Source organism: Pongo pygmaeus, chromosome 4 (assembly GCF_028885625.2).
Source record: "Pongo pygmaeus isolate AG05252 chromosome 4, NHGRI_mPonPyg2-v2.0_pri, whole genome shotgun sequence".
NCBI classification, from domain to species: domain Eukaryota; kingdom Metazoa; phylum Chordata; class Mammalia; order Primates; family Hominidae; genus Pongo; species Pongo pygmaeus.
Genome location: NC_072377.2, coordinates 39,028,998 through 39,049,525, shown reverse-complemented (window position 1 = coordinate 39,049,525; position 20,528 = coordinate 39,028,998). Strand labels below are relative to the sequence as shown.

Sequence of the window (20,528 nt, the reverse complement as noted above, 5' to 3'; positions counted from 1 at the left end):
CAAACCCACCAATTTTAAATGAGGTCCTTTGCGACAACAGGCCTTGGAAGCCATTCAACAAGTTGTGGTCCAGGCACTGCTTTTAGAACCCTTAAAGCCTGCTAGCTCAATAAAATTACAGATGTCCAAAACCTCCATGCATGCTGATTGGAGTCTCTGGCAAGAAAAAACCACCACCGGGATGTACCAGCCTCTCACATTTTGGATATATAAGTTGCTTGAAGCAGCCCCCAGATACACCCCTTTTAAACAGCAACTCCTTGCTTGCTACTAGGCACTAGTCTCTGGACACTGAGCATCTTATGGCCAGAGCACCACACATGACACTACAACATGAAATGCCCATTCTTACTTGGGTTCATGCAAACTCCACCAATCAAATTAGGCTCAACAGAGCTCGATTATTATATGAAACTGGCACATTGAAACTGGCACATTTAAGTTCATGTCCCCCCAGGCCCCACGGGACCAGTAGGTTCCATGTACAAATGGCTAGCTAACCAAAAGTGACCAAGTAACCTGTTGAGGATGTTTTGGCTCCTCCTATGGGTTCAAAAATATGCCTACCAATGGTCTGGCATGGTTTACTAACAGTTCTGCCAAACTAAAAGCAGATGGGGTCCATTGGGCTGCCACCACCATCTGGCCAATAGATAGACAACTTTTGACTGAGACTGGACACGGACATCCTATCCAATAGGCTAAACTACATACAGTGGCAATGGCTACGCCAGCCACCTTTCTCACCATATCTTGCTATTTTCACAGACTCATGGGCCATTGCCAATAGCCTAGCCATGTTGTCAGAAGAAAAACAACTGAGTGACTGGACTGATTAAGGAATCCTCTGTGTGGGGCAAGAATTATGGCAAGAGCTTGCAGCATAAAAGTTGTCAGAATCAAAATGGGGTCATTTATGTTAAAAAACAAAATCCTGAAAAATGCAGCCAGGTAAGGTCACGCAGGAAGGGGTCTCTTACACCAATGCCCGAAAACAAAACTATCCTGAAACAACCTGTAAAAGCCACAACCATGCACAAAGGTCAACACAACCTTACACAAAAAAATACTTCTACAAGGACATCTGTCCAGCAACTGGATTATCCAACCTTACACTGACACCACCCTTGTTATTGATCCTTGTAGTCAAAAATAATGATCTGAAAACATTATGTAATCCTTCTCATTGTTTCTTTAAAAACCTTTGTCTTTGTTTACCTTTCCGAATACATGTATTCCCATTGCAATGTTACTCCTGAATAAATATCATTTTCTTTTAGAGTCTCCCTCTCTGTTATTTAGATTGGCATACTGGTATCTCAGAAGCTAAGATGGCTAAAGAGAAGGCTCCATCGATCGTCCCATCTGCAGGATCACCAGATTTAACAATTATACGAAAAAAGCACCTTCATAAGACTGAAAAGTCAAGTAGGCACTCACAGTACCTGGCTTTGACATCGCATCACTGAAAGAGGCACTGAAAAGGGGAAGAAAGATATTCTTAAATCACTGATGCCACCCCTCCTCCATTCCCTGGCAGCAGCCCTGTGTCATGGACAGAACCTCTGTGCACTTAGGAGAGGGAGAGCATGGTGCTTGAGAGACTTTGCATGGAATTCAGTGCTGCCCAGTCACTGGGAAAGCAAGCAAAACCAGGCTGAACTCAGCTGACGTCCGCCTACAGAGGGAGCATTCAGATGAGCCCTAGCCAGAGAGGAATCACCCATCCCAGCAGTCAGAACCCAGTGGTTCTGTCAAGGCTCACCACTGTAGGCTAAAGTGCTCTGAGGCCCTAAATAAACTAGAAAGCCAGTCTGGGCAACAAGGACTGCAACTCCTAGGTGAATCATGGTGCTGAGCCAGGCTTAGAGCAAGCAGACTTCGGGGAAAGATGACCTACTAAGACACTAACTGGGAAGGCTAAGGGAGAGTTTGTGCCACCCCTGCTCCAACCCCAGGCAGCATAGCTCATGGCTCCAAAAGAAACCCTTTCCTTCTGCGTGAGGAGAAGAGGGGGAAGAATAAAGACGACTTTGTCTTGCATCTTGGATACCAGCTCATCCAAAGTAGGACAGGGCACCAGTCAGAGTCATGAGGCCCCCATTCCAGTTCCTGTCTCTCAGATGACATTTCTAAAGACACACCCTGGGCCAGAAGAGAACCTGTTGCCTTGAAGGGAAGGACCCAGTCCAAGCAGGAGCCATAACCTGCTGACTAAAGAGCACTTGGGCCCTGAATAACCAGGAGCAATACCCAGGTAGTATATCATGGGCCTTGGGTGAGACTCTGAGATGTGCTGGCTTCAGGTGAGACCCACTATAGTGCCTACAGTGAGAGACACCCTCTGCTTGAGAAAAGTAAAGGGGATTTTGTCTTGCACCTTAGGTACTAACTTGGAGACAGGAGAGTAGAGCACCAAGTGGGCTCTTGGGGTCTCTGATTCCAGGCCTTGGCTCTTGGCTGGCATTTCTGGATCTGACCTGGGACACAGAGGAGCCCAGTCCCAGGCTTGGCAGCATTCACCACAAGCTGACTAAAGAGTCCTTGGGCCTTAGGCCGGGCGCGGTGGCTCACGCCTGTAATCCCAGCACTTTGGGAGGCTGAGGTGGGTGGATCACAAGGTTGGGAATTCGAGACCAGCCTGGCCAACATGGTGAAACCCTGTCTCTACTAGAAATACAAAAGTTAGCCAGGCGTGGTGGCAGGCGCCTGCAATTCCTGCTACTTGGGAGGCTGAGGCAGAGAACTGCTTGAACCTGGGAGGCGGAGGTTGCAGTGAGCTGAAATCACATCACTGCACTCCAGTCTGGGCAACAGAGCGAGTGAGACTCCGTCTCAAAAAAAAAAAAAAAAAAAAAAGATATTACATAAATAGAAACAACAAAAAGTTAAAAAGTAGAGAGACAAAGTTAAAGGGTAGAGCTTTTTACCTGTTTGTTTATGTAAGCAGTATTACGTTGTTACCAGCTTAAAATAATGAGTTATAAGATAGTATTTGCAAGCCTCATGGTAACGTCAAATTTTTAAAAAAGTATGTATAATGAATATACGAAAAGGAAAAAGCAGAAAATTAAATCATACCACCAGAGAAAAGTCACCTGCACTAAAAGAAAGACTTGAAGAAAGGAAAGAAGAAAGAGAAGACCATAAAACAACCAGAAAACAAATTTTTAAATGGCCAGAGTTATTACTTATCAATAATAACATTGAATGTAAATGGACTAAACTTTCCAATCAAAAGACACAGTAGCTGAATGGATTTAAAAACAAAAGACCCAATGATCTGTTGCCTATGAGAAATGCACTTAACCTATAAAGGCACATATAGACTGAAGATAAAGGGATGGAAAGATATTCCATGACAATGGAAACCAAAGAGAAACAGGAGTAGCTTTACTTATGCCAGACAAAATAGATTTCAAGACAAAACCTTTAAGGAGACACAAAGTAGGTCATTATGTAATGATAAAGGGGTCAATCCAGCAAGAGGATATGATAATTATAAATATATACACAACCAACACTGGAGCAGCCAGATATATAGAGAAATATTAGAACTATAGAGAATGATGGACCCTAATACAACAACAGCTGAAGACTTAAACACCCCATTTTCAGCATTAGACCAATCTTCCAGACAGAAAATCAACAAAGAAATATCTGATTTAACCTGCATTATAGAACAAATGGGCCTAATAGATATTTACAGAAACATTTTGTACAATGGCTGCAGAATACATTCTTCTCCTCAGCCCATCAATCACTTTCAAGGATAGATTATACGTTAGGTCATAAAATAAGTCTTAAACAGTTTTAAAGATTGAAATAATATCAGGCATCTTCTCTGGTCATAATGGAATAAAACTAGAAATCAATAACAAGAGGAATTTTGGAAACTATAAACTACATAGAAATTAAACAATATGCTCCCAAATCAAGAAATTAAGAAGGAAACTGAAAAATTTCTTGAAACAAATGATAAGAGAAACACAATGCACCAAAACCTACAGGATGCAGTAAAAGCAGTACTAAGAAGGAAGTTTATAGCTATAAGTGCCCACATCAAAACAGAAGAAAAACTTCAAATACACAACCTAATACAGAACTAGAAAAGCAAGAGCAAACCAAACCCAAAGTTAGTAGAATAAATAATAAAGATCGGAGATGAAATAAATGAAATTGAAATGAAGAAAGCAATACAAAAGACTAACAAAAGTTGGTTCTTTGAAAAGATAAACAAAATTGACAAACCGTTAGCCAGACCAAGAAAAAAAAGAGAGAAGACCCAAATAAATAAAATCAAAGATAAAAAGCGAGATATTACAACTGATACTGCAGAAATTCAAAGGATCATTAGTGGCTACTATGAGCAACTATATGGCAATAAATTGGAAAATCTAGAAGAAATAGAAAAATTCCTAGACACATAAATCTAACAATATTGAACCATGAAGAAATCCAAAACCTGAACAGACCAATAACAAGGAACAAATTTGAACTTGTAATAAAAAGTCTCTCAGCAAAGAAAAAGCCTGGGACCCAGTGGCTTCACTGCTAAACTCTACCAAACATTTAAAGAAGAACTAATACCAATTCTACTCAAACTACTCTGAAAAACAGAGGAGGAGGGAATATGTCCAAAGTCATTCTACTAGCCCAGTATTACCCTGATACCAAAACCAGACAGAGACAGATACAAAAATGAAAACTACAGGCCAATATCACTGATGACTACTGATACAAAAAGCCTCAACAAAATACTCCCAAACCAAATTCAACAACACACCAAAAAGATCATTCATCATGACCAAGTGGGATTTATCCCAGGGATGCAAGGATGGTTCAACATATGCAAATCAATAAATGCGTTACATCGTATCAACAGAATGAAGGACAAAACCCATACGATCATTTCAATTGATGCTAAAGCAATCCTATCCTCTAAGATTGGGAATACGACAAAGATGCCTACTTTCACCACTGTTATTCGACATAGTACTGGAAGTCCTTGCTAGAGCAATCAGACAAGATAAAGCAAGGAAGGGCATCCAAATTAGAAAGGAAGAAGTCAAATTTTCCTTGTTTGCAGATGATATTATCTTATATTTGTTAAAACTTAAAGACTTCACCAAGAAACTATTAGAACTGATCAACAAATTCAGTAAAGCTGCAGGATACAGAATCAATATACAAATATCATTAGCATTCCTATATGCCAACAGCAAAAAATCTGAAAAAGAAATCAAGAAAGTAATCCCATTTACAATAGCAACAAGTAAAATTAAATACCTAGGAATTAACTTAACCAAAGCAGCGAAGTATCTCTACAATGAAAACTACAAAACATTGATGAAAGAAATTGAAGACGACTCAAAAAAGGAAACATATTCCATGTTCATGGATTAGAAGAATCAATATTGTTAAAATGTCCATTCTACTCAAAGCAGTCTACATAGTTACTGCAATCCATATCAAAATACCAAAGACATTCCTTACAAAAACAGAAAAAACAATCCTAAAATGTATATGGAACCACCAACCCAGAATTGCCAAAGCTATCCTAAGTAAAAAGAACTGAACTGGAGGAATCATATTAGCTGACTTCGAATTATACTATAGAGCTATAGTAACCAAAACAGCATGGTAATGCATAGAAACAGATACATAGACCAGTAGAACAGACTAGAGTACCCCAAATAAATCCATACATTTATAGTAAACTTATTTTTTACAAAGGTGCCAAAACACATACACTGGGGAAAGGACAGTCTCTTCAATAAATAGTGCTGGGAAAACTGGATATCCATAAGCAGAAAAATGAAACTAGACACCGATTTCCAGTCACATACAAAAATCAAATCAAAATCGGTTAAAGATTTAAATCTAAGACCTTAAACTATGAAACTACTACAAGAAAACATCGGGGAAACTCTCCGAGACATTGGAATAATTTATGCAAGTAAAATTTCTTGAGTAATACCCAACAACCACAGGCAACCAAAGCAAAAATGGACAAACAGAATCTCATCAAGTTAAAAAGCTTCTGCACAACAAAGGAAACAATCAACAGAGTGAAGAGACAAACCACAGAATGGGAATACATTTTTTCCAAACTACCCATCTGATAAGGAATTAAGTAACCAGAATATATAAGAAGCTCAAACAACTCTATAGGAAAAATAATCTAATAATCTGATTTTAAAACGGTCAAAAGATCTGAATAGACATTTCTCAAAAGAAGAAATACAATTTGCAAACAGGCATATGAAAAAGTGCTCAACATCATGGATCATCAGAGAAATACAAATCAAAACTACAATCTAGCTAGTGGTCTATCAGTCCTGTTTATCCTTTCAAAAAACCAGTGTTTGGTTTCATTGAGCCTTTGTATGGGTGTTGGGGTCTCAATTTCATTCAATTGTGCTCTAATTTTAGTTATTTATTTTCTTTTCTAGCTTTGGGGTCAGTTTGTTCTTGTTTTTCTAGTTTCTCTAGGTGTGATATTAGATTGTTAATTTGAGATCTTTCTAACTTCTTGATGCAGGCATTTAGCACTATAAACTTATTCTTTACACTGCTTTTGCTGCATCACAGAGATTTTGGTATGTTATGTCTCTGTTTTTGTTTATTTCCAAGAATTTTTCAATTTCTTCCTTCATTTTGTTGTTTATCTAAATGTTTTTATTTTTTTGCATTTATTGAGACTTGATTTATGGCCGAGCATCTGGTTAATCTTGCCGTATGTTCTGTGTGCAGATGAGAAGAATGTATATTCTGTGGTTGATGGGTGTTCTGTAGATGTCTATTAAGCCCAATTTGTCCAGTGTTGAATATAACTCCAGAATTTCTTTGTTAGTTTTCTCCCTCGATGATCTAATGCTGTCAGTGTGGTGTTGAAGTCCCCAACTATTTTTTTTTTGTGGTTGTGTGGTTATCTAAGTCTCTTTGTAGGTCATAAAATAAGAAGTACTTGTTTTATGAACCTGGGTGCTTCCGTGTTGGGTACATATATATTTAGAATCAATAAGTCTTCTTATTGAATTGAGCCCTTTATCATTATGTAGTGCCTTTTTTTGTGTGTTTTTTAACTGTTGTTGGTTTAAAATCTGTTTTACCTGATATAAGAATATCTTTTTGCTCTTTTTGGTTTTCCATTTTTATGACAGATCTTTCTCCAACCCTTTACTTTGAGCCTATAGATGTCATTACATGTAAGATGGGTCTCTTGAAGATAGCAGACAGATGGGTCTTGTTTTTTCTTTTTTTTTCTTTTTCATTTAATAATTAATTTAATTCACTGTGCCTTTTAAGTGGGGGTGTTAAGACTGTTTACATTCCAGATTTATATTGATATAGGAGGTTTTGATCCTATTGTGAAGTTGTTAGCTGGTTGTAGTTTCTATTCTGCGGTTCCTTTATAGGGTCTATGGGCGGTTCCTTTATAGGGTCTATGGGCTAGGTACTTAAGTGTGATTTTGTGGTAACAGGTATTGTTCTTTTGTTTCCACATTTAGAACTTCCTTAAAGATTTCTTGTAAGGTTGGTCTAATGGTAACAAATCCCCTTAGCAATTGCTTATCTGAAAAAATATTTTATGTTACCTTCACAGATGAAGCTCAATTTGGCAGGATATGAAATTCTTGGTTGGAATGTCTTTTCTTTGAGAATGCTGAAAATAGACCCCCAATCTCTTCTGGCTTGTAAGGTTTCTGCTGAGAAGTCCACTGTTAGCCTGATGGGTCCCTTTGTACATGATCTGACCTTTTTCTCTAGTTGCATTTAAGATTTTTTCTTTAGTGCTGGCCTTAAACAATCTGGTGACTATATGCCCTAGTGATGTTCATTTTGTGTAGAATCTAGCAGGTGTTCTCTGGATTTCTTGTATCTGGGTGTCTACCTCTCTAGCAAGATTACAGAGGTTTTATTCTATTATTCCCTCAGATTTGTTTCCCAGATTGATTACTTTTTCTCCTGCTCTCTCAAGAATGCCAACACTTTGTATGTTTAGTGGCTTTACATAATGCCATATTTCTTAAAGACTTTGTTCATTTTCTAAAATTATCTTTATTTTTGTCTGACTAGGTTAGTTTGAAAAAAACATTCTTGAAGCTCTGAAATTCTTTCTTCTGCTTCGTCCAGTCTATTAATAAAGCTTTAAATTGTATTTTGAAATTCCTTAAGTAGTTTTTCAGTTCCAGTAGTTTTTCAGTTCCAGTAGTTCTAATTGATTTCTTTTTAAGATTTTTATCTCTTTTTTCATTTCCTGGACTGATTTAGAAGTTTCTTCATGTTGATTTTCAACTTGTCTTGGATCTCGTTGAGCTTCCTTACAATTGATGCCTTAAATTCTTTATCTGTCATTTCTGAGTTTCCATTTGGGTTCAGGAGCTAGAGCGATCCTTTGATGTTGTCACAACATTTCGATTTTCATGATGCCAGAATTCTTATGCTTTTCCCTTCTCATCTGGAGGGGGTAAGGTCTTTTGGCTTTGCACCTATAGCCCTAGGTACTTCTGTCAGCAGGTTTCATTTTGGGCTGCATGGCTTGGCCTATAGGCCAGTAGATGGCACTTGTGGGTAAGAGCCAGCTGCTACACAAGTAGGTGGGTAAGTATCCTGTCTGTGTTTACTGTGAAGTGCTCTGTTTTTTCAGGTGAAGCCCTGGACAGTGGAGTGCCCAGTAATCTGGGGTTCCTGTTCTGCAGAGGTAGGGTGACAAATGTGGGCAGAGCTGGAGCCCCTGGCTTGCCCACAAATACCCCAATGGTGAGCACAGGCACTAGCCCTGGCAAGGGTGGCTAGGAGAAGCTCCTGTAAGTGCACTTAGGTCTCTGTAGGGGTAGGGGGTAAGGTGGCATCACCAGCTCCCCATCCTAGATAGGCAGGAACTTGAGTTGTTTCCCTATCACTCCCCTGTTCTAGGACTTGTGACTCCTAGTTTAGCTGTACCTTGTAGTCCACAATGTACTATCTGCAGTCCACAATGTGATTGAAAGCCATGGGAAATGTCTGTTTTGTGACTCTGTGGGAGTGGTTTCACAGCATAATCTCGTTTCTCAACCCAATACAGATAGCTTTATGGCTTGCCTGTTCTCCGATGTGGCAGTACTACTACTTCTTGTATGGGGGGACTCCACCTTTGGGCCCACGTGAGTGGATGTTGGTTGCGGTAGTGTTGGCTAGTTGAGTCAGCCCAATCTCAGGCCTCAGGGGAAGTGGTTGCAGTGAGGTAGGTATTTCCACAGTTCCCAGGCCGCTAGATGACCCGCAGGACAACATGTATGAGTTCTGAAGGGGCTAGACTGGGGTTGGAGTTCAGGTGCTGTTTATGATGGGGTGGGGCAGGCTGGCCCCCAGGTCTCCAGCCAAACTAACTCTCAGGCAGGGGCAGGAAGAACACTTAGATGGTGGGAGCCCAAGGGAATATCCCAGGCCAGTGGGGGCTGGGTTTTCAGAAGGGCTCTGGGCCACAGCTGAAATGTTCAGGTAGTGGCAGGGAGGTTAGGCTGTGGGCCCTTCACTGGGGAGGGCAGGATTTCTCAGCTGAAGCAATGAAGACACACAGCTGTGGGGTGTGTGACATGCTCCTGCTTCCTCCCATCCAACCAATGCTGGACTTCACTTTTGGGGGCACGCAAGGGTGCCACACCTTGTTTACTACCTCTGGGAGTTCTGCCCCAGAGGAACTCAGAGCCGTGACTGCCCACAGTGCTCAGGTGAGGGTGTGGCTATTGTGCTGGAGCCCAGCCATGAGCCTTGCGCGGAGAAGGGCGGCAGGGGTGGGGGATCGTGTAATCTGCAGTCTGGGTGCTTCCTGGAGGAACACAGAGCCACACTGGCCATAGTGTTCAGGCAGGGGTGCAGTTGCTGCACTAGAAGCCCAAACCAATAAGCCTTAGTGAGGAGCAGTGGGGCAGTCTGGCCATTCCTCAGCACCGTGGCAGTGGCCTCTATTGGGGCTACAGCAGCTAGCACCAGGTTGCTCAGGGATCCAAGGCCTGTGGAGCTCCATGTGGGCTTGAGTGGTACCTCTCTAAAGACTCCAGGCAGCTCTCTGTTAGTCCAGAGGCCTGGGGCAGGGGCAGGTGGGTTCTCATGTGCCCAGGATTACAAAGGTCCATGGTGTAAGTGTGGATTCCCCCAAAACTCTCACTTGTTCACCCTTTCCCCACGTTAGGGAGCCTCCCCTGGCTCCACACTAGTCCCAGTAGGAGCTGCCTGGCTTTGCTCATCTCTGTTCTCCATGGGGCCTGCTGCCTCCTTTGTAAATCCTGATGTGAGGTCTTAGACAATCCACTTAAAGAGCTAGTATTTATAGACCATTTTGTTTCCTCTCTGTGAGAGCAGCGCACACTAGCTGCTTCTAGTCAGTCCTCTTGAACTAGAAACAAGGCCATCTTAAGAAAGGACCTTGCATCCTTCCTGATTTCTACAAAATCAGAGTACTGTTTGGTCTGCACACCTGATTAATATTCTGTTTGCTCTGCACATCTGAGTTAAAATTTTTGCAAGTACTCTGATCTTGGTTTCACTTTGATTTGGTTATGTGCATCTGTAAATAATTTGGCTCTTTTTCTCTTGCTTGCTTTTCAGTGTCTTCTGAGAACAAAAATATTGTAAATGGTGGCCACACGATGGCCAAATAAAATCCATTAAGGTGGCTAATCACCATCTAAAACACTGGTCTAAACTCCTGGCATTCCCTGACAGGATTTATAGGATTTATTTGGTCTGGAGAGATGAATAGCAAATAGAATGGGATTCCCCAGTATTCAGGCATGCCAAGTATTCTGGCTGGCTACTTGGCTTTTCCTCGTGCACAGTTTTCAGTCAATGGTCATCTTAAGAATCATTCAATGCCCCCAGGCTTGTTTTTCTCGGTACCAAATTAAGAAACTACAGCTATAGAATTTTTTAAAATGCTGGTATACAGAGGCTCCCAACTTATTTCTTTTTTTCTTTTCTTCTTCTTCTCCGCTTACTCTGAATGTATTGACTTTTTCACTTGAATTAAGATATTCTACTGTTGCTAATTTCAAAAGCCAATTAGAAGTTTTTCTTAAGGCATTTCAGCCAAGATAAGAAAAAAAAAAAAAAAAGAGGGGGCTTTCAAATTACAACAGCTCTGTGGCAACCAACAACCTAGCCTTGTACACCTAAGAGTCATCCTTTCAGAAATGTAAAATTAGGTTTGCCTCGCTAGCAGTTGCTTAGGGTGATATAATAGCTAATTAAAAGACTGATAATCTAAAAGGAAAAGAACTAGATAAATGTTTATAAAAAGTTAGGCTCTCAGATTAAACAAGTCAAAATCTTGAGTTCAGAGCAATAATGTAAGTTATCTCTGCCTGGCATAAAAATGTTGCTTTGTCTGCCATGCATGAGCCAGAAAAAGCCAAGGGAGTGGGGGACTGTTAAGTATCTTTTTCTAAAACATTTCCCACTTAGGTTGACCAATTGAGCCAACAAGACCGGCAAACAAAAAGATAAATTATTGCTAAAATTGAAGGTCACTTGTAGATTTTGGTCTTCTGATACGATTTAGTTAGTCCTAGCTAAAATGTAAATATTTGAATGTTTAACTCCTAAACTCATTTGAAACACAAAAAGGGAAGAGGTTTTCAAAAATAAATCTGCTGCAGAAATTGCTTTACCCAAAATTTGGTACCCAGCCTTCATTAAATTACCTATCGGGGCAAATAAAATGTAGCCACATGAACAGGTCCCATTTTGTCAGACATATCATTTGAACCCAACTCTCCTTCTATAAACCAGTGCATTGATTTTGAGTTCTTGTTATCTGCCTGTAGGCTGGACTAGATCCTGTATTCTCTTAATTTCCTCCAATATTTGGCTATAACTCTCCAAAACCTGCTCTGTTCCTAAAGCTCTTAAACTGAAGCTGGACAACTTAATATAACTTTCAAGGAACAAGTCTCAGGCCTGATGTACGAGCTGCACAGAAAGGTAATGGAACCTACTAATTCCATACCCAGTGACCTTCAATCTGCAAACGAGGACAAGAGGTTGACGGCTTTATGTAGTCAACAACTTTTCCCAAGATGATGGGACAAGATTCCCATCATAACAACACTCTTGCCCCTCTTACTTTTTCCTTTCTTAGGCGTATCTTTTTCTTTACAGGATAATAATGTAATTGAAATTTCACAATCAGTAGTTTCTGTGGATAACTTGATAGAACCTGACTCCAGAACTCCTTCAAGTCATGAAATAAGGAAATATCTGTGCTATTGCTAATATTACATGTTGTATATGGATAAATTCCTCTGGAGAAGTTGAGGCCTGTATACATACAATTTTTTTAAACAATAGGTCACATAATTACAACAGGTCTCACCTAAGTCCCATGTCATTTGATTTATTCAATTGTCTGCCCTTAAGGTGAGGCTCAAAGCTCAAAACTATTAGGCAATCTGGGGTTATCATATTACTATTAACTTTATTTTCCATTTTCCTTTTAAAATTTTGTACTTGTTCCTTGTCAAATTTCTGCTGAAGTACTACTCCTAACAGAACAATGCTGGCCCAGCACTTTGAGAGGATGGCCAAAAGACTGCAGAATAGATGAACTGAACTTAACAATGGACTCCAGGAAGGCTTACCCTGAGAGCAACTCCCTCCAGACCTCCCTTGTTCAAATATGGCTAAAAGGGTTTTGACACTGACCCCTAGTTGCCAACCACTCCCTCCAATGTGGGACCAGACCAGTAACCCAGGACAGGTCCATCCTGGTTAATAGATGATCAGCAATAATTTCAGAGAGAGATCTTGATCAAAAGGCAGAAATGTGAAAGTTGTCAGAATAAAAATGGAGTCAACTGATTTTTTTAAAACCATGAATAATGAAGCCAGGGAAGGCCCTGAAGGGAAGGAGAGTTCTCATGCATGAATATCCGAATAAAAAATTTCTCACAAAAGGCTGCAAAAACCATAATCTTGCATAAAGGCCATCACAGTCTTATACACACACAAAATTTCTGCAAGGACAACTGCCCAGCAACTGCTTGTCCAAACTTGGACTGATATCACCCTTGTTAGTGATTCTTGTAGCTAAGGATAATTATCTCAAAACAATGATATAATCCTCCTCATTTTTCCTTTAATTCCTCTACATTCCTGAATATACACAGTTTACTATGGCACACGTATTCCCATTGCAATGTCTAGTCCCAAATATTCTCTTTCAGAGAATCTCTCTCTCTGTTCATTATGTAGAATGACAGCTGGCTAAAAAGGTCAAATACGTGTCACTTATGTGAATGCTCAGACTACCATAGCTGCCCTTATGAGAAAGTTATGTCATCATTTTGAGTAACCCATGAGACTTTAATGTGAGCAAGTAACATCCTTCACAACCCAAGCAACACAATAATGAATGCATTCTCATAGAATATGGTGGGCTTTCCATGAACCCTGTCCTTTGCAAGCCAAGTAGCCATTGAATGATACTAAAGAACAGCCAACTCCATATATACACCATGGAATACTATGCAGCCATAAAAAATGATGAGTTCATGTCCTTTGTAGGGACATGGATGAAACTGGAAATCATCATTCTCAGTAAACTATCACAAGAACAAAAAACCAAACACCGCATATTCTCACTCATAGGTGGGAATTGAACAATGAGAACACATGGACACAGGAAAGGGAACATCACACTTCGGGGACTGTTGTGGGGTGGGGGGAGGGGGGAGGGATAGCATTGGGAGATATACCTAATGCTAGATGACGAGTTAGTGGGTGCAGCGCACCAGCATGGCACATGTATACATATGTAACTTACCTGCACATTGCGCACATGTACCATAAAACCTAAAGTATAATAATAATAATAAAAAAAAATTAAAAAAAAAAAAAAAAGAACAGCCAACTCACACAGCAACTGAAGAAAGGACATCAAGACAGACTACTGGTAGGGTAGTACTCCCATCTGACTAGGACAGTGTGGACACTAAACACTGCTTTCCAGCACAAGGAAAACATGCCACTGCAGTGCATGCTGGGAAACACTGAGCTGGGCGGGGCTGGAGGTCTCCTCCTCATCCTTTAAGACAGCTCTCTTAGAGGCTTTCCATAACCATCCTAACGGCAGCAACATCCCAGGCATTCTCTACCCTATTACTTGAATTTTACCTTCTTTATAGGATTTACCGTACTTGAAATTATTGTATTGACTTCTTTACATGTTAACACGTTGCTATAGATCTACAGTCCTCAATCCTGCCCCCAATCCAGCCCTCTCAACACACACTAGCATATGCATTCCCTAGAGGCAGTCACTCAATTTTGTTCATTGCTAGGTCCCCAGTGCCTGCTCTGTTGGAGGGTGAAGTGAGGATTAAGCTGAAATCTAAAGATGTGTAAGAGTTAAGCAGGTAAAAGGAGAAGGGGGGCATCCCAGTAAAAGTGAACAACATGTATAAAGATAAAGAGATTGCAACAAACCTGTAGGAGACAGAGAAGGCACCTGGCCTCACACTGAAAAAACAAGGGGCAGACAAAGAAGAAGGTGGCAGCCAACCTGTGGTGGACCATGAGAGTTACATCAAATGACGTTGTCTATATCTTTAAAAATGCTTTATTAATTTTGAAGCAGCGATAATATCAAATTTGGTTTTGAGATGATAACCTTTGTTTGGGTATAGAGAATATGAAGATACTTATAAATCTGGTGGGAAGCTGTATTTGTGGCCCAAGTCAGGAGGGAAATACATTGGGCTAAGGGAGAAATTGTGGAGACAGAAAGAAGTGAGTATGTTTTAAAAATGTTTAGAAATAAAAAAATAAATAGTAATTGCAGATGGAGTGAATCTGAAAGATAAAAGGGAGAAAAGTATCAAGAATGATTCCTAAGTAACCAATCTCATACAAGTTTCTGTAATGATTCTGCTACAGTGGAAAGCTTTCAGGTATGATATAAAATATAGGTCCCATCTGGCCAATACAAATGCCAATCTTGGGCAGCAGATTGCAGAAGGTAGCAGCCAACCTGTGCCAGAACATGTAGGTCACATGAAGCCATGCTGTCTGTATCTTAAAAAAAAAAATGCTTAAGTAATCAAACTCAAACTCAGACCACTGGAGCAGGGGTTCCCAGGAGTAAGAACAGGAAAGAACAGAAGTCCTGCAAGGCAAGGAGCTGAGGAAAATGAGGAAATCAAGTGGCTTGGGAGACTCTCTTCCTCTCTCTCCTCCAGACACACAGGTCTGGTAGATTCCAATCTAACCTTTTAATGTTGCTTCTTGAGGGACGAAAGTGGGGGGCAGGGCTGAAGGTGAAACCCTGACCTGAAGGTTGTTTGGTACCATGAAGAGTGATTAATTATGGTTTTGGGGGTGCCTATATCTCTCTATCCTCAGCTCATCCCTAGGCCATGCTCTGCTTTAGACTTTGAGCTGACAAGGCTGGGGTTTGGCCTGTAGCCTTTCCCTGGTATTTGCTGCCTACCAGCATAGAAGATACTTACAGGGGAATTCAAGCTCAGAAACCAAGATAGTGAGACATCTGAGCAGCATGACTATGACAAGAGAAACACGACAAAGTGATTTACAGACTGCAGTTTAGCAGTGGTATTAGAACAAACAGATGAAGAGTTTAAAATTAACAAAAGAAACATTAAAAAAGACATACAAGAAATCTATGGATTACCTTAAAGAAGATACAGCGATTCTAAACTATGAACCTGATAAAATATGTAAAGTAAAAATTTATAGAACTTCAAGGAGAAATAAACAATTTTACCAAAATAGTGAGTAATTTTAACACACCCTTCTCAATTATTGATAGGCCGGTCAGCAAAACCAAGAAAGATACAGAAGATCTGAACAAAACAATGGACAAACTTAACCTACTTTATCAGAGACTAGATCAATGCTTCTCAAACTTTGATATAGATAGGAAATCACCTGATGACCTTGTTAAAATACAGATTCAGGTTCAGTAGGACTGAGGCAGGGCCTGAGATTCTGCACTTCTACAAAGTTCCTAGGTGATACTGATGCTTCTGGTCCATAGACCACACTTTCAGCAAGGTACAAGCCCATAAAACAAACCTCAACAATTTCAATGAACACGTATCACATAGACACCTTCTATGACCACAGTGAATTTTTGTTAAAAATTAATAACAAAAAAATAAAAATTTCATTTTGGAAAATTTGAAACACAAATTAATTCATGGATTAGAAATGGTATCATATATAGTTTGTTATAATGAAAGCACTGCAATGTTAAGTTAAAACTTATTGGACTGTTGTGGATGCCATAAAACTGGTATTTCAATGGAAATATGTAGCTTTAAATATTTTATTTGTGAACTAATATCCAATTTATGAAAGTAAAAGGAACAACAGAAAAAAATCCAAGAAAGAAGAAGAAAACAGGTAATAAAAATTACAGTGGAAATTCAACAACAAAACACAATAAAAAGAATTAATTTTCAAAGCAAAATTGGTTTCTTTTTAAAAAGAAATCAAAGTAGTTAGACTTCTAGCAAGATTACCAAATAATAAGAGCAAAGGCACATATAGATAATATTGTGAATGGAAAAGAAGATACAATCACAGATACAGCAGAAATGAATATGATGATAAGACAACTACTTCAAAATAGACTAAAAGACATTGTAAAAGTGATAAAAGATATTAGAGAACAATATAAATCAGATTTAGCAAACATCATGGATAAGGTAACAGAACTCAGGAAAGAAATAGATATAAAACAAAAAATAAATTCAAAATTGAAGACGTGAAACTGGAAGTAGTTACCAGAGCAAAAAAACACAACAGATAATTTCTTAAGCAAATAGGAGGTAAAGGGAGAAAAAATTGTTTAAAATAAAATAAATGAAGGGATAAAAGTAATTCAAGAGAAAGTGACAAATATTAAAGATCAGAAAAAAGATTCAATATAGAGTTAGCAGGAATTCCTGAAAAAGGAAACCAAGGGAAGGCGGCCAAACAAATACCAAAAACTATAATTCAAAAAACTTCCTGAATTAAAAAAATATTTGATACTACATATTGAAAGAATGTACCATATTACTGAACACATCAACCTAGAATAGCCAACACCAAGACAAAGGTTTTAAAGAAAAAGAAAAAAATCCTCTGGGCATCTAGGCAAAAAAACTAAGTGACTTCTAATGGGGAAAAAAATAGATTACCATTACTACTAGGCTTTTCATCAGCCTTGCTGTATGCCAGAAAAAAAAAATGCAACAACAAAATTTACGATACTCAAGGAAGAAAATATAAGCTAAAAATTTTATATCTATTCAAACTGACCATTAAATACAAAGACCAGAGTAAAACTTTTATTGACATTCAAAAATTCAGGGGACTGTTGTTCTCATAAACACTTTCTGAAGCAGGTACTAGGGAATAAATTTCAGATAATCAAAATGACCAGAGAAATATTTGCATAAGCACTAATGGTGAACATTAAACATATATACTTGTGGACTCATGAGATGCAGCAAGATTTAAAAGGGAGATGATGTAACAGGTAATATCTATGTGCTCTGACAATGATGATATAGTACAATTATTTTTAAATGAGAAAGGAGTTAAAATTTAAAAATTTCAAAATGGAGAAAGAAAAAAGGGAAGGATATATCCTAACAATGATTTTAACTCTTTTCAGGAAATTTTTAAGTGCCTATAGTGTTATAGGAGTTAAAAGGGGTCCTTGGGAAGTTTTTTGTTTCTTTTAAAGCAGCTCCAGAAATGTTTCTTGTCTAGCAGAAAGGCCCTGGCTCTTAGAACCTCCCTCTCAACCCCACCCCCGCCATCCCACCCAAGCTTCAATGTGCAAATGCTGGCCATTAGAAACAAACTGGGTCCACCCAAACATGGCAATTCGCGCCGTCTTCTTCCTTGCCCCAACATGTGCCTAGCAACATGGCAGCCCCCACATATCCCCACGCGTGTAGAACATCAAGGTGCCCTGCATTTGCATATTAAAAGGCTAGGGTGGGAGGGCCAGTTTTTTCCTGGGCTATGTGAATGACATGCCTGGTCAAATCAATACCCTCAGCCCTATGCAAATCAGAAACCAACTCCTCCAGCCTCCTCATATAAGCAGCCACTATTCTGCTGCACATGGGGTTTTTTCTTTGTTCAAATCCCTCCTCCCTCTGGCTCTGTATGGAGGACCTGTTTCCTTCTTCCTTCCTTCTTTCTTGCCTATTAAACTTTTCGGTCCTTAAAACCACTCCACATGTGTCTGTGTCGTTTTATCCAAACCTGCGCGAAACGAAGAACCCTGATGTTCCTCCAGTCATTGCAGCCGTATCAGTAGCACAAAAAATATGCAAGAAGTATACAAGGGAAAAATTTAAAACTTTATGAAATGATTTTAACAGAGGCCTAAAGAAATATAAAAAGATACTATGTCCATGCACAGGAAGATTTAGTAACATAGAGATTTTGATCTCTCCAAGTTGCATTTATAGATTAAGTGCAAATCCCGCGAAAAGCCCAGCAGGGGTTTTCATAGAATTTGGTAAATTATCAGTTTTACATAAAAGAGTATGGCACCAAGAATAGTGAGGATATTTCTGAAAAAGAATAGGGTAAGAGACTTATCCTACCCGATGTCAAGACTCATCTGAAACTTTAAGTAAGTTACTGCAATACTAGTGCAGGAATAAACAGACCAACCAGTGGAATTAAGAATCCAGAACTCTCTTACACTTTCATAATAGTGAAAGAGGTGGCATGTCAGATCATAGGGAGGGAAGTTATTTGATAAACAGATATGGAAAAATGGTTACCAAACAGAAAAATTCAGTGTCATAACCCTATCTCACTTAATATAAAAAAATCAATCCCAGATGGATTTGGAATTTGTCTTCTTAAAAACCTTTAAACTTCTTACTAAAAACTTATAGGTGACTGTCCTTCTGATCTCGGGGTAGGAAATGTATCTTTAAAATATTTTTATAAAATTATCTGCTTTAAAAATGATAAACTTTTGTTAATCAATAGACATATAAAAGAAAGTGAGTTACAAATTGGAAGAAGATATCAGCAGTAAAGAAATGAACAACAAATCAGTATCAAGAATATATGAATATTCTTACCAACAAAAAATGTGCAATTTGCATAAGCTTTTCATAAAAGAGAAAACAGATGTGGCCAAAATACTCATGAGATTCAATCTCAAGACTATCATGAAATACCATTTTATAGCCATTTAATTGGCAATAATAAAAAAAGTGCCAATACCAACTTGGTAAGAATATACGAATCTATAGGGTGGGAGTATAATTGGTATTCCTCCTTTGAAAAACAATTTGACCTTATCCTATAAGTTGAACATATTCTACATCTGATCCAACTCTTAAGTATATATGCAAGAAAAACAACTGTAGATGCGTACTGGACACATGTATAAAAATGTTCATATTAACATGTACCCAAGAGCAAAAACCTTGATACAACCTGCAAATCCATCAAAGGAGATGCATGAATAAAATATTTAATATTTACACAATGAAATACTACACAGCAGTAAAAGTGAATGGACTATAGCAACACTAAACAATATGGGCAAGTATTAGCAATTTAATATTATATAAACATAATTACTGAATTATTACATACAGCTTGATGTCCTTTCTATGCATTAAAACCAAACAAAATAAAGGCATTTTTACCATCACATAAGAAATGAGAATACACATGCACACAATTTAAAGTGATAATTATCTTGGCGGAAGGAGCGAAGGTGGGGGCATTACAGGATGAGATATGATAGAAGTTATTGTTAGAGTCCTAGTTTTGAAGTTGGATAGTAAGCTCATTGGTGCTCGTGACATTATTAAAAGAAACAAATAATAGCGGATGCGTGCATCCATGAGGAGAAACGTGGCATGAACAATAGGTATAAATTCTCACTCTCACCTCCGCTGTGAATGAGGCAAAGATCTACAGCACATTTACTTGATCACACAGTCTGTCAAACAAAGACACGTTAGTGGCCACGGTGGGCTGTGACAACTCTAGTCTCACCTCGATGAGTCAGGTTAAAAAGGATATTGACACTTCTCTTCCTTAAGTAATTTTCAGCTATGAGTGTGAAGTTATAAGTTTCTTCTGAGTCTTGAGTTATTTGCCAATTACACCAGTTTTTGTGTGTACAAAGTTTCTTTTCCCCAGAAAATCTTTAAAAACAAAACAAAATAACACAACCATTATGAGGTTTTTACTTTTGTCAAAGCAAATGTATCCCTTATCCCTCAGGGCATACTCAGTGACTGTCAAACTATGTTCCCCATAATGGCATTGATCCATCGCCAACAAATACCAATAACGAAAATATTGTTTCTACAAATTTGACATACGTACTGAAATGTCTTAACATGAATCACTGACTCCCCATGGGTGGCGAGAACATCCCTTAATTTACTTGGAATATTCCTAAAAAGTCAGAAATTGGGTAGACCCAGATTAGCAGACAGGACTATTTTCACGTCAGGGTATACACTAACTGTCTTTCT

The 20,528-nt window shown here is 38.9% G+C and overlaps 1 protein-coding gene across 7 annotated transcripts in view; it reads right to left on the bottom strand.

Annotated features, from left to right (window-relative positions):
• Positions 1-20,528, bottom strand: part of OSMR (oncostatin M receptor) — a 93,626-nt gene that overhangs the window by 33,740 nt on the left and 39,358 nt on the right. For all 7 annotated transcript variants that reach the window (XM_054489565.2, XM_054489562.2, XM_063664756.1 and 4 more), the window contains exon 7: positions 20,041-20,192. In XM_054489565.2, the coding sequence (XP_054345540.1) occupies positions 20,041-20,192 (152 nt within the window). The remainder of the gene's footprint in view (positions 1-20,040; positions 20,193-20,528) is intronic.